The 14521-nt window shown below is 39.6% G+C and overlaps 1 protein-coding gene across 5 annotated transcripts; it reads left to right on the forward strand.

Moving 5' to 3' along the window:
* Positions 1 to 726: 726 nt before the first annotated feature.
* Positions 727 to 14264, forward strand: LOC144295956 (serine protease 52-like). 5 transcript variants are annotated; one of them, XM_077868659.1, is made up of 5 exons: positions 727 to 899; positions 6676 to 6871; positions 7698 to 7939; positions 9275 to 9417; positions 13532 to 14264. In XM_077868659.1, exons 1-5 carry the CDS (start codon positions 818 to 820, stop codon positions 13766 to 13768), a joined length of 900 nt encoding a protein of 299 aa, XP_077724785.1. In that variant the 5' UTR covers positions 727 to 817; the 3' UTR covers positions 13769 to 14264. The 5 variants fall into 5 exon arrangements, with proteins under 5 accessions (XP_077724785.1, XP_077724788.1, XP_077724783.1 ...); XM_077868662.1 differs by lacking the exon at positions 13532 to 14264 and adding an exon at positions 12361 to 13525; XM_077868657.1 differs by lacking the exon at positions 13532 to 14264 and adding an exon at positions 12377 to 13525.
* Positions 14265 to 14521: the final 257 nt, after the last annotated feature.

The following is a 14521-nucleotide window of genomic DNA, read 5'->3' on the forward strand; positions in this document are numbered from 1 at the left end:
CTGCCATGTAGAGAGTGCTACATAAAGTGCTATCTAACCTACTGAACAAATGAATGACCTGCATCAATGAAAGCCACCCTGCATGGATCTGCCCTTTATGCATGTCTTGTTTATAGTCAGTATGGACAATGTACCTTTCTTTGCTGGAGCCCATAGAGATGCAATTAGTAGAGAGAAACATTAATACAGATATTAGTAGAGAATTAAAATCATGGGCTTGGTATTTGCCAGGTCCTGTGCTAGGATATACACATTATCTCATTAATCCTCCTAATGATATAATGATGTATTATTGTTATCTCCATTTTGCAGATGAGTAATCTGAGGATTAAATTTCAGTAGCTCCCCTAAGGTCCCTCTGGCGATGTGAGTTCTCTTTTTTAGGAGTCTGAGGCTATCCTCGCTCTGCTGTATCACCTGAGCTGTTTGGACTAGAAGCCTCAGATCCTTTCTTCTGGGGAGTGGTTTCAGCTCTTTTGTCCTGATGCATTAGTGAATCTGAGATGCCTCGACTTACAGGATCCCAACTGGTTTGGAGGCCTCCTACCCTCCTGGCTCTGGCTCCCAGTTCCACACTGACCTCCACATCCCAGAGGATTGTCTCATGGAAATAATCAGGTCCTGAGTGCAGGATGCCACTTGGTTGCCTTGCCTGGATCATGACTACTCCACCCAGTGCCCTATTGTGACCTTGATGGTCAGGCTGGGATGTGAGATAGCAAACAGAGAGAGCAAAACCCAGACTTAGCCCCTCTGAATTGAATCTGCACAGTGTCCTCTGAAGGCTGTCCATTGGCTTGAGTAAAGACCAAAGCCAATGAAAGGATGGAGGGATGGAAGAGCGTTACTTCTGCTGCCAGTCACCCTGCTGCTGTTCTGGGCACACAGCTCCCCAGCAAGTAGGTGTCTCGTGGTATTCTTGTGTTTGTGCTTCACCAGAGCCCTTGCTCTTTGGAGTACAGGGGAATCACCTGGGGAACTTGTTCAAAATGTCAAGTTCTAGGATGTTGATCGTGCAGTTCTTGGTAGGATCCAGGAAACTGCACTCATAAGAAGCCCCTTAGGTGAATCTAATGCGGAGGGCACCTGGACCAGACTTCCAGATTATTGCTCCCACAACACCTTCAACTTTAAAGTTACGTGTGGAGAATCGTGGTGTCTGTGTGTGTATTTTATGTCTATGTTAGGTCCCAGAGTTTTTCATAGTGAATGACTGATGTAAGAAAACCGTTTGAAAAAGAAAACCAGCCATCAAGCTGGAGATGCAACTAGCCATATCCTGTAGCTTCAAGGCCATGAGTAAGGCTGCTTTTTCTTTAAAAACATTCTGAAGGATCATGTGGAACCTAACTGGCCTAATATAAAACGGTAACATGATATAACTATAATAAAAGCAGTGTATTAATTGCTACTGTGGATTCTCCCTGGGAATAATTCTCCCTGAGAATTTCTGGAGACTTGTGTTATATTTAGTCAATTGTTGGTTGACAAATATTAAGCCTCTACCATGTGCCGGGAGTTGTTTTAGGAGTCAATTTATAATAGAGAATGACATATTCATTTCCTACACTCATGTAGTTTTACTATCTAATGAGAGGAAGGATGTATTAAACATATAAAATGAGTAAATAAGTAAGTCAATTTCAGTTCCTATTAAATGGTATGAATCACGAAAATAGGCTTTTATAATGGAAAGTCTGTAGGTGGTTGTTGAGACTATTCTACTAGGTGGTCTCGCGAAGGCTTTCAGGAAGCCTCAGGAAGGCTTTGAGATTAATCTGGTAAGAAGGAGACATATATCCAAGCAGATGCAACAGCAAGTGCAAAGGCCCTTAGCATAAATGAGCTCAGTATGTTTTGGAGGCACACAGACCAGTGTTGCTGGGGCAGAGTGAATGGGAAGGGGGAATTCGAGAGAGATGCAATTGGAGTAGTCAGTGGGGCCCAGATCATGCTGAGCCTCATAAAGGCAAGGTAAGACTTTGGATTTTATTCTGGTCACAATAGGAAGCCATCAGAGAGTCTAAACAGAAGAGTAGAAATGAGAGGTACTTGAGGAAAAGACATTGGCTGCTGCAGAGGATAGAGTGTGCAGGGGAAAGATTGAGTGAGCATGGCCTGGATGGGTTTATAGCAGCAGGCATGGAGGGAAGTGATTGGTTTCTGGCTATCTTTTGGTAATACTGACCGGACTGGCTGCTGCATTGGATGCCATGAAACAGAAAAGAGGAGGAGTCAAGGATAACTCACAGATGATATTCTCACCTAAGCAAACAGATGCATATAGATACCATTTACTGAACTGTACATGCTTAATAGGAAAGCAGATTTGGACTGGGGTCAGGTAAGTTGATAGTTCAGTTTGGGCCACATTAAGTTTGAGGTGCCTTTTAGACATTCTTATAAGATATTGAGTAGAGCAGTTGGTTAAAAGAGTTAAGGGCTCAGTGGAGAAGTATGACAGGTCAAATGTGAGACCTTCTGTATAAAGATGATATTTAAAGTTATGATTGGGAGGAGATACTGCAGCTAAAGTGCAAAGAGAGAAGCAGAAAAGACTAAGTATGGCCATTGATATAGAAAGACAATCTGGCAGCCTGGGTGGTTCAGCGGTTTAGTGCTGCCTTCAGCCCAGGGTGTGATCCTGGGGACCCGGGATCCAGTCCCACATCGGGCTCTCTGCATGGAGCCTGCTTCTCCCTCTGCTTGTGTCTCTGCCTCTCTCTCTCTGTGTCTCTCATGAATAAATAAATAAAATCTTTAAAAGAAAGAAAGAAAGAAAGAAAGAAAGAAAGAAAGAAAGAAAGAAAGAAAGAAAGAAAGAGAGAAAGACAACCAACAAGTGCATTCTCCCACAAAATTTTGCCCAGAGATGACCCCAGATTTCACCAAGGATCTTGGGAAAAACTCAGACCTCTTTCCCTTGATCCAGACTAGAGTGAAGCCAAATACCATCACTCTAAATCAATGTTACATGAAATGTTACACTAACACAGCAACAGGCTGTGTTAACGCTTATATTTGTATTAAAGATGAGGACATTGAGGCTTAGAAATGCCAAGTCTCTGGCTCCAAGTCACACAGCCATCAAACAATGCAGCCAACTCAGAACTTCTAAACTCCAAACTCCACCTCCTTCCCTCTTCACCAGATGTCCTGCCAGCTAGGACAGAGCCAGGAACTTTTCATGCTAAGACCACAGTGCCTTCTGCAGATTTGATTCTGTCTCTCCAGTCATGCTACTCTTTCTCTCATAGTCACCAATATACCAATAGAATCTTTAGGAATCTTTGGAATCTAAGACTATTTCTGAGACACCCTGATAGTACAGACCAAGAGAAACCACTGGACTAAAAAGCTGAAACGAGACCTTCCTAAATTAAACTGCCTGGTCACATTTCTGGGTCTGAATCAGTCACTTGAGAAAAATCTCGAGTCTGAAGTGATTTCATTCAGGTGGGACTTACAAGCGGACATCTCTGAACACTCCCACCAGGAATTTTGCTTTGTGGTGCTGACAGACTCCAAAATTCATTTGGTTCTCTATCTACAGAAAATAGAAATCCCTTGAGCACCCAGGGACACAAGTCTCAGAGACTCTCCTAAAATTTACAACCTCAGGTCTCCTATTTTCTAAGTCAGTCCCAATTCTATATAATTTTCAACAAAGTTGAGCCATTAGCATATGATAATATGGAAAAATTATTGTACATGCATGAGATTTTTCATGTAAGTACATTGACATTTCAGTATGCATGACCATTGGCAACCTGACATCAATATCAATAAAACATTTAAAATTTTATAATTGAAATCACCTACCTATTAAGGAAAAATTAAGAATAAGGAAGCTAAAGTATATATTTTATATATAAGAATTTAAATAAAGATGACATTTTATATTAATATAATACAAGTAAAAATATTTCCCTCTTACATTTTGAACTATAAAAGCACAGTGTTTTAGGATAGGAAAGAACCTTATAGATAATTTTATTGAATCCCCTCATTTTTTAAAGTTTTAATTTAAATTCCAGTTAGTTAACATACAGTGTAATATTAGCTTCAAGTGTACGATATAGTGATCCAGTGTTTCCAACACAACACCACGGCTCATCACAAGTATACTCCTTGAGCAAACTAAAGACTCTATAGGTAGCCTGTTCCACTATAGAGAAATTCCATAAAGAATATACAAATATTTAATACAAAGAATATACAACTGGGCTCCCAGGGACTCTTTTGAATTTCACATCTGTAGGTGTTAGGTTGTCCAGGTCCGCCTCAATTCTGTGCAAAGGCCAACGACATAGAATATAACAATATGGCAGAATTTTTATACTTCTTTAAGATTTTTCATACTACTTTGTAGTTTTCACACACTGATGGTGGATCTAAACAAGCCTGATGCCTCACCTTTAAGAAAGTCCTGCCAGAGTCTGAAAGCCCATCTGAGTCTTTTCTTTCATGTTTCTTATAAGACCTCTTATGTTGGCCACTTACCTCTGAACACATTCCATTTGTTAATATCATTCTTACCTGTGTGGCCTCAGACTGACAACCATTCAAATGTTGCCATCTATGAGGTAGAGAGCTTAGCAGTGACATCATGTTGTCAGCATCTTATGGTTGATATTTTCACATGAAAACTTCCAAGCTCCCTTCACCATCTAGAGCTTTGGATCTATTATTTTTCTATCTGAAGTTGAAGACCCTGTGTCTATTCTTTATTGAGTTTCATATTAGTGGTTCATGTCCAGATTCAGATCTGGCCAGATAATTTTCCATCTCAATTCTGTGATCTGTAATTTAGTTCTAGCTCAGTTTCCCTTCATGCATTATTGTGTACCCCTTTTTTCCAAGTTTAAGATGATTTTGTGCCCCTTTAAATTTTAAAGTTATCTATTATTACTTGCCTGGTTTGGTATCCTACTGCTGATCCAACATCCCCAGACCTTCTGCAAAAACTACTGATAGATCACAGTACTTTTTCCTGTTGAGCTTAGATGAACTTTTGGATTTGTTTACATATAGAACTGCAGATAGCCACTGCCCCCCAATCAGATTTAGTTCACCAGGTGAAATCTTTTCTCCACCTCAATTCAGAGTTGCAGGTACACAGAGAGTTGAATATCAGTGCTTTGGATATAATATCTCAACCTGTTTGATGTTCACTTTAGAGACCAATCATCAGACCACATACCATCATTTTAGCCAAATGAGATTCTCAAAGAACTGAGCAGGGGTTTTGTTGAAATATAGACAAACTATGAAATCTATAAGGATAAAGAATAGATAATTAGGCTTCAGAACCAGATGTACCTGACTGAAAAATCCCTATCTGCCTCTTACAAGCTAAATGATCTTGGGCAATCACATGATATTTCTTATTTTTTTATCTATAAAATGGGATTAATGAAACATATCTTAGAGGTTTGCTGGGATTATTAAATGACATACACAATAGAGAAGTTGATTCATAGTAGGTGCTTAATAGGTAATAGTTATTATGTCACAAAAATATTCCTATATTGGGGATTTTTAATCATGAATCCAATCTGACTCCTAATCATCAATAGTTTCGTATAAATTTTCACAAATTATTATTTTATTTAAGTATTTAGAAAATTTCCCAGAGATCCAACTTTGCTTTATTAGAATATTAATTCTAAGATGTCCTTGTTTGGCCCTTGTTTTCCTTTGAAGGCAGTTTGCCTCATGGTAATAAAAGCAGACTCTGGAACCACACTGCCTAAGTTCAAATCTTAGTTCAGTTATATATTAGCTGTTGGGTCTTGGTCAGATATCCCAACCCTTAAACTTGCCTTTATTGGCTCACCTCTAAAATGGAGGCAATAATAATTTCAGTTATCTCATGGAGTTTACATGAGAATTAAATTGTTTTATGCAAAACAGAATGGTGCCTGGCAAATGGTAAGCACTCAACATTTTAGGTTTTATGATATTATGACATTTGAAAGACACCAACAGATGTCAAAACAATCCTATCACATAGGAAATGCCAAAATTTGTATTCCTTTTAAGGTACAACTGGAATCCCTAGAATTAAAGTTAAGCGAAAAACGGTGCCACTAATCAGAATAGGAAATACAGGAGAGCAATCATTTAGGAAGGGAGGGGCTGATCAGTTTCCCTTTACCTGTAGAATTTCTGATTTCTGTGCCATCCAGGCATAGAAGTTGTGAAAATATAAGCCCAGAGCTAAGGAGAAGGATTTTATTATCTATGCCAAGACATCATACCAAGGCCCTATTTCAGGGGATACTGAGGCCTAATTTAAAATAAAAGAATATTTCTATTTGGGCTTTCTTACTGAGAGGCAATAGCAAGATCCAGCTTCAGGATTTGTGTTGTGTCTCCCTCCCCACAAGCTCTCAGAGGGAGACCCTTCCAAAAAGCAAAGCTATGATGAAGGAGGTGGCCATTGCTCCCCATAAGCACATTATTACAATTGTGATGCCTTTCATAGGCAATAGGAAGCATCATTTTTGCTTGATGGATCTCTGACCCCATATTAACCTGGCTGAGCTACTGATACCTGTGTGCTGGGGAGGCAAGAAGAAAGGGACATTGTACTTAAGTTTCTTCTAAGACAACCAACCTTGACTGTTGGGTCCTGGATCTCTTGTCTCTCGTCCTTCTTTTTACTTTTAGCGACATGCGGCCAAATAAAAAGTAGAAAGCCTGAGAAGTCAGAAACTTTGGAAATAACAGGTGGGGAACCTGCAGACTTGAATGATTTTCCATGGCAGGTGAGTATTCTTTACAACAGGAGACATCTCTGTGGAGGATCGATCCTCAGCCAGTGGTGGATTTTAACCGCAGCCCATTGCTTCATAAACAAAAGTGAGTAAGTATTGCAAACAGATTTGTTTTAACCTTTGTGGTAGAATATTTGTTCCTACATGCTTATTATTCTCCTGGAAGCTCCACCCAGGTTTGTCAGTCACAAAACAAAATACCAAGAGGCGAAATATATGCCTGAGTGGTTGAATATCACACTCTACAGGAGGCATAGACGTGGTTCTCCTCCTAGGATGTTTTATATCTTATTGTGTGGGACCCAAATGGCAGAACAAGTGTTCCTTGGACTTCTCAGTATCTTTCCAAGTGCATGTGGTCCTGGTCCAAACTTTTGGAAAGTACTTTCCTAAGCATTTCCTATTACTTGGGGGAGAAAGTAAGCTGACAGTGACTACAGAGTCAGAGAATCCTAGAAAGTATTGGAACCCAAGGGCAGGGCACCAGGCCTGGCTGCATGAGAGAAGCTCCTGACGTGGCTGTCTTTGCTCAAGTCCATACACCAGTATTTTTTAGAAACTTCCCAGATGTTTGTTAATAGCTACTCCACCCTTTTTTGCAAATCGAGATTATGTCCCTAAATTACTTGTGTAGAGCATAACTTACAGACATTTGGTAACAAAATTTACAAGTGAGACCATAAGACAAGAAGACCAAGAGACCATAAGACAAAAGCTGGTTGGCAACAGGGTAAGACTAGAACTCAGATCTGTCTCCTTCTGCCCAGTCAGGGACCAAGTGCATGGCCCCAGGTGCCTCCATCCCTCCAGCTCTCAGGATCACAGCCTCACACTGGTGGGATTATTGACTCTTAAGGCCCACTTTTTTTGCCCTTCCACTACTTACCTTTTTATCTCCTTTTGTTTTTAAATAAGATCTGCCTTGGAGATTATGCATGGTGAAAGAATCATTGGCATCAAGAACTTGAAGAGGATGAAAGTGGACAAGCTAATTATTCACCCTTATTTTGACAGCTGGTTCTTGAATCATGACATTGCTTTGCTTTTGCTCAAATCTCCATTTAAGTTGGGTGCCAACATAATACCTATCTGCCTTTCAGAGGTCACTGACATACAGAAATGGAGAAACTGCTGGGTGACTGGATGGGGCATTAACAGTGAGTTACTATAGTCCAACCTGGTAGAGGGTGGCACCCTGTTTGATGTTTTCAATGAGAAAGCAAACTCTGGAGGCTCTGCTAGCTCTGGGAAGTCTACCTGGTGGATTTGGAAACTTTAGGTTATCATTTAAGGAGCCATGATGAACCTTAGCCTTAATCCACATGCAAATCATCCTTCCTTGGCCTTCCTGGGCTCTTGTGGCAAGTTTTATGTCATATTATAAAACAAAAACCCTAAACAGGGCCTCAGTGATAACTCAGAAAGAAGTGCTCAGAGTCCAAGAGTAACTTGGAGGAATTTTGAGGGACACATTGATGGGCATAAGGGTGGCAAAATGGACTGGGCTCTAAGAAACCCACACTAATGTCAGCAGAGCATCTCTGTTTCAACTGATGGTGTCAGATCTGCTCCCCTGTAGCAAAGGGCTTGGTTTCCCAAATATTTGAAAACCACAGAACCAGACCAAGAAGAAGGGGATAAACTGAATATAAATTTGTTGTTACAGAGTCAACCTGTAACGCACTCCCACCACTTTGCCCAACCAATTCATAAAATGGTGCCCTTTTTCCATTATTCTTGGTAAATGTGTGTTACTTCAATATCAAAAAAACAGAAAAAAAATTCCAGTCAGTGCCATTCTTCTAAGCAGGCATACAATTGACAGTACATTGATTCTTACATGATCTCAAAGCTCAGAGCTATTTTAGAATTCCTCATTGGAAATTACCCTTGGAAGCTTTTCATGAACTTCAAAAAAGGTCACCTTCTTAATTTAGAGTTCCTGTTGCTTCATTCAGCACGTATTCTTTGAACCTCTTCCAGGGAGTGTTCTAGGCTCTGGGAATTCAGCACTATGCAAAAAGGAAAATATCCTCATCTTTGGGGAAGAAACATTCTAGGTGTTACATTCACCTCTTACATAGACAATGAACTACTCAAAGGTCCTGACATGATTCAAATTCATCTTTGTAGGCCATAGGCCCCAAGACAGAACTTGTTATCATGGGTTTTCTTTACTTTCTTATGGATTTAAATGAAATACCTTTTTAGGACCATACCTGGAGTTGGCACCTTCTGAAGAGTGAGAAGAGTATACTCAGGCTGAGATCCAATAGAGACCCAGTTGTGGGGAGCTCTGGAATCAAAGAGGATGGTCTTGAGAGTCTCCTGATCATTCCACTAAGTCCAAATTTGAGTAGTTGCCTGGGCCATGCAGTGGTTCCTCGGTTATTGAGGTGGAAAGACGTGATGCTGGGTAGGGGTTTAACCTCAACCCAAAGGGACCACTTTGAGCTCAGGGCCTCTCCCTATCTGCTTCTTTTTTGGGTCAGTTCCTACACAAAGTATGACTGAAGAGCTGCACAAAGTCAACATCGACCTGGTCAAATGGGAAATATGTTCCCAACTTATGCCTATGCTCACCAGGAACATGATGTGTGCTGGGAACATTCAAGAAGGGAAAGATGCCTGCCAGGTAACAGAACTTGTCCCTTGCTTGGAAAGGGGCTGCCAAGAGGGTTGATCAATATTTCCCAAATAATTGGCTCCCTCTTCCCCTTCTAGATAATTTTCCTAAAGGTATTGTAACAAATTACCACAAACAGGGTGGAGTCAAACAACAGAAGTGTATTCTCTCATAGTTCTGGAGGCCAGAAGTCCAAAACCAAGGTATTGACAGAGCTGTGCTCTCTTTGGAGGCTCTAGGGAGGATAATTCCTTACATTTTCCTGCTTCTAGTAATTTCCAGCAATCAATGGCATTCCTTAGCTTGTAGGTGCGTCACTTCGCTTTCTGCCTCTATCTTTGCATGGACTTCTCCCCTGTATGTATGTCTCCTATTTTCTCTTCTTATAAGGATTTCAGTTGTTGGATTAGGACCCACCCTAATCCTGTAGGACTTTATCTTAATTTAACTAATTATATTTGCAAAGGCCCTATTTCCAAATAAGCTCACATTCTGAGGTCCCAGGTAGACGTGAATTTGAGAGGGATGCTATTCAGCCACTACAGATGCTCTGTAACCAAAAGGAGACTGTGTGGGATAGTGGTTAGGGATGCAGTTTCCCCTAGCTTCCCTCTCAGCTCTTCTACCTCCTGCCTGTGACTTCCTTCTGTGCCTGTGCTTTTTCAGATTTCCTCATCTGTAAAATGGGAATATTAAGAGTTCCTACCTTCTAGGACTATTGTGAAAGTAAGTGAGTCAAGGCACAAAAGCACTTAAAACAGGGCAGAGCAGAAGATAGTCATAGTAAATGTTAGAAATATAATTTTCTCCATCACCATCTCTTATACCTGTTCAGTGCTTAACACTCTACAAACCATGTCCATAAGTACATGAAAGGTTTGTAAACTAGGACTATTCCAGATGGGAAAAATGAGGATCAGGGAAGCTGACAGCCTGCAGAGGACACAAGTTAAATTACAGACCCAGAATTCTAATGAAGGCACTCTGTCTTCTGAGATTGGAGCCATCTTTTGGGATCCAGTAGAAACGGGGCTCCAAATCCAGTAGCTCAGCCTGGTCATGCCCAGACTTGACTAGTTCAATAGCCACAGAAATGCTGGGAGCTACTATTGAGTACAGATGTGCCAGATAGCAGGGCAGTACATGGCTTCACAGCTCTTGTTTCCTCCATTCACACAGCCATATTGCAGGAGAGGTAGTTATTATCACCAGCATCAAAGCCAAGCCTTAAAATGCTGAAGAAAATTTTCACATTGTCTCAGCTAAATCTTTCCCCCTGGAGTGTGAATGAACCAAGATCTGTTCAGCTTCAGAAATTTAAGACCTTAACTGTACTGCTTTTTTTACCTGACATCCTTCATGTAGATCCCCTCATTGCCACAGAAGAGCTTATAATTCTTCATTTTAAAGAAAGGTCATGGGACTTTCCAATGACCTCAAGGAATTAGGTGAAGAACAGTTTGGTTCGAAGTAAATTGATGGGCACAGAAACTTGTTCATGATAACAATCTGATTTTTAAAAATCAGATAAACCCATATCCTGTTGGTTTGTTTTGTTTTGGATTTAGATTTTTGGCATATTATTGAATGGTGCTTCTTTTCAACTTTTTTGTGCGTTACTTAATATTTTCAAGAATAAATCTTTGTAAACTGTGAAACATTATGTACCACCTGATCATACTTCTATAAAATAACAATGATGTATTGTTATTTGCATACTCAAGAATGTGGAAAATTATTGACTAAGGGGTTGCCTCTGAATGGCTAGAATTAGAAATGTTTATTTCATTTATTTTTTTTGACTACATGGTAGAGAAAATTCAAATGTTATAGATGGATGTACAGTGAAGAAGTTTACCTCTTAGACTTGTTCTCCTGTTTATTCCCCAGAGAAACCACTTTTATAGTGTAACCTTATCTTTCCTGAAATATTCTTTTCATATACAAGCATATATGTTTATAAATTTACATATATATAATTATAGGTATTCTTCATGTTCTTTTTCCATATCTGAGATTTCTAATTTCTGTATGAAGATACATAATTTTAATAGAATTTAATAAATCACAGAGATGAAAAGTACAGCATAGGGAAAATAGCAAAAAGTGTTATACTAGTATTGTATGGTGACAGAGGGGAACTATGCTTATGGCATTGAATAATACATAAAATCATCAAATAATTATGTTGTGTACCTGAAACTGATATGACATTGTATGTCAACTATATTTAAATGATGAAAGTTTAAAATTAAGAAAATGGCCCCAAAGATTTGGGACATTGAAAGGCTGTGTATTCCTCAATTTTCATGTCAATGATGTCCATTCCCTTTACTTATACTTATTTGGCAATCTTTTTCATGAAGTTTTAAAATTTGTAAATTGTTTCAAATTTAATGTTTCAAGTGCAATGTTTTCAAATTTAATATAACATTTTGACTCATTTTTTGTATCTTTTGTGTTTTGTATATATCAGTTTGTGTGCTTGGTGACCTATTATGAGATATAATGGATTTTTGTTTCTGTTTTTTACTTTTTGCTATTATGAACAATATAGAAAGACCAAAATGGGTTGGCTGAAAATAGACTTAAAATAAAAAGGTGATGAGAAAATTGTAAGAATTCTCAAAACAACAACAGTGCTTAGAGGCAAAGTGGATTAAAAAACCCACTTCTTGGTACATCAAAATGAACACATGTGACTAGATAATGATGATGATGGATATTCACTTTTTTTTTTTATCAAGATGTCATTCATTACCACTGCTTTTGACCAAATTGTTTACCATTTTGTCTGACAGTCATGGGGCTGAGAGCATAATCATATAGTTGGAGAGCCTAATCAGACTGTCCTCTCATCAAAAGACACTATAAGTACTTTTGCCTTGTGCCAATTGCCCACACCTCAGTAGGTTATAACACTAATTTTCTACGTCCCTTCCACTCCCAAAGAACTTTTATTTCCTAGGGTGACAGTGGAGGGCCTCTGGTTTGCCAGAAAAAAGACAACCAAAGCATATGGTACCAGCTGGGCATTGTCAGCTGGGGAGTGGGCTGTGGCGAAAAGAGACTGCCTGGAGTGTATACGAAGGTGTCTAATTATCTGCTATGGATTAACGTAGAGACCACGCTGTCAGGAAAGCCTTATATGCATGATCCAGACTGTGGGTACAGTTTTCTTCTATCACCCTGGACCATCTTATTACTGCATTTTGTGATACTTCTATTACCCCTATGATTAAACACTGTAGTGCCTCAAAGCCAAGTGTCCTCAGTTTTTGGAGTAAGGTCAAGGGTGGGGTGCAAGGGATTCTCATAGTATTAGTTGTGTCTGAAATAGTCATATACCTTTGGGGGTGCTTACTATATGCCTGGGAACTATTGCACAGCCTATTGTTGCCTTGGAACTTGGAGACATATTGACAATTTCAGCTTGAATCCTCTCCAGAGGTTTGGATGGAGCAGCTTTGCATGTAAGGGGCATGCCAGGAATCTCTGAAACAGAAATCTTGTTCTTTTCTCTCCTATAAACAGATATCCTTCCACAGATTCTCTCCTTTTCCAAGACTAGACAGTTCCCCCCTTCCCCCCTCCTTGTTTTTGGTTTTGAAATAAGGAACATTCCAATTCTTCTCTCTCCCTTAATTTGTAGCTGATCTTTGAGATCTATACAGATTTGGTCTTCGGAAAGATCCTGTTCTTTACCTTCCTTCACTTCCATAGCTATCACCTGGTCCAGAGCCCTATTAAATACTTTGGGATCTCAGAGATCATGTGCAACAATCCTTTAATTCAAGATCAGGAAATCATTGAAGTAGAAATGTCCTAGAGATAATGTGGGAAAGAAACACATTGCTAAATGGGCTATAGTTAGTAAAGGCACCTTTGCATGCAAACATCACAAACTCAACTTGAAGCAAAAAAAGGAAATGGTAAATATATTAGGGTAGTGCAGAATCAAAGGAATTACTGTTTAATAAATAGCCACCTAAAAGTTTGACTTATTCCAATTATATTTTGGACCATCTGAAAGAGTGTATAGACCTTCCATCCTTCATGCAATCATCCAAGAGTGTAATTTTTGCAACCAGACAAGAGGTAATAAATGACTTTTTTTTTTCAGAGGCGACTCAGCACATTTTTGAAGAGAGAGGGAAAAGCTGTATTCAAAAAGATCGGTGTTTTTATACAAGTTTGCCTAAAGCAGAATTCCTTGAGCTGTGAAAAACAACAAAATAAAACAGAAAGGAGAAATCTTTTCTGCATACATAGTGAAAGGGAAGAACAGAGAATGAAAAGAGGTTCTCTGTGCTGGCTTTCAATGGCTGCATCAGAACAGGACAGCTTGGCCACCATCTGAATCTAGAGAGTGAGTGAAGAAGCATTTCAATGGATGAGAGTAGGGAAAATCAGTATATAGCTCTTTTGCCAAAACTGCGGAGCTACCCCAGACTTTTGGCTGTTGGTATGCAGGGAAATACAGCTACAAGCAGAAGGGTAACTATTCCTGAGAAAGGTAGGTATAAAGAATTTCATCTTTTTCATGAAAGAAGCAGCATTGACAGCAACTTGATCTTCAAGTTCAGAGGTCAGAGGCTGGGAGAGACTGAGAGGCCACAATCCTGTGCCCTCTCAGGGCAGAGGTTGACAGAGAAGGTGAAACAGTTGGCCACTCAGCCAGCATGCTATGAAAGGAAGTATGTGCAGGAAGGGGCCTGCTCTGACTCCATTACAAAGCATGTTGTCAGACTTTCCGATGTTTGCCAATCCTGCAAGGAAGAAATAAGAGTTCTAACTAGAAATTCTTTTCTTCAAACAGGTATAATTTACATAAAGTCCTGCTCTTAACTATATAATTTGATGAGTTTTTAACAATGCTTACAGCCATGTAATCCATATTCCTATGAAAATATAGAGCATTTCCACCACCATAGAAAGATCCCTTCAAGCCCTTATCCTACCAATCCCAACTTGCTCCCACCCCCTTCCCTTCCACCAGGATCAAACACCATTCTGGGTTTTTTTTGTGTGTGTGTGTGTGTGTGTATTAGTTTTACCTGTTATAGAACTTTCTATTAACGGAAAAACATATCCTTTTTTTGTGTCTGTTTTC

Source organism: Canis aureus, chromosome 24, assembly GCF_053574225.1.
Source record: "Canis aureus isolate CA01 chromosome 24, VMU_Caureus_v.1.0, whole genome shotgun sequence".
NCBI lineage: Eukaryota > Metazoa > Chordata > Mammalia > Carnivora > Canidae > Canis > Canis aureus.

Coding starts and splice junctions, on each gene's coding strand:
- LOC144295956 (XM_077868657.1), top strand. CDS start 818: ATGAAAGGATGGAGGGATGGAAGAGCGTTACTTCTGCTGCCAGTCACC. Junction 6,872..7,697: donor TGCTTCATAAACAAAAGTGA/GTAAGTATTGCA, acceptor TTTTTAAATAAG/ATCTGCCTTGGAGATTATGC. Junction 9,418..12,376: donor AAGGGAAAGATGCCTGCCAG/GTAACAGAACTT, acceptor TTTATTTCCTAG/GGTGACAGTGGAGGGCCTCT.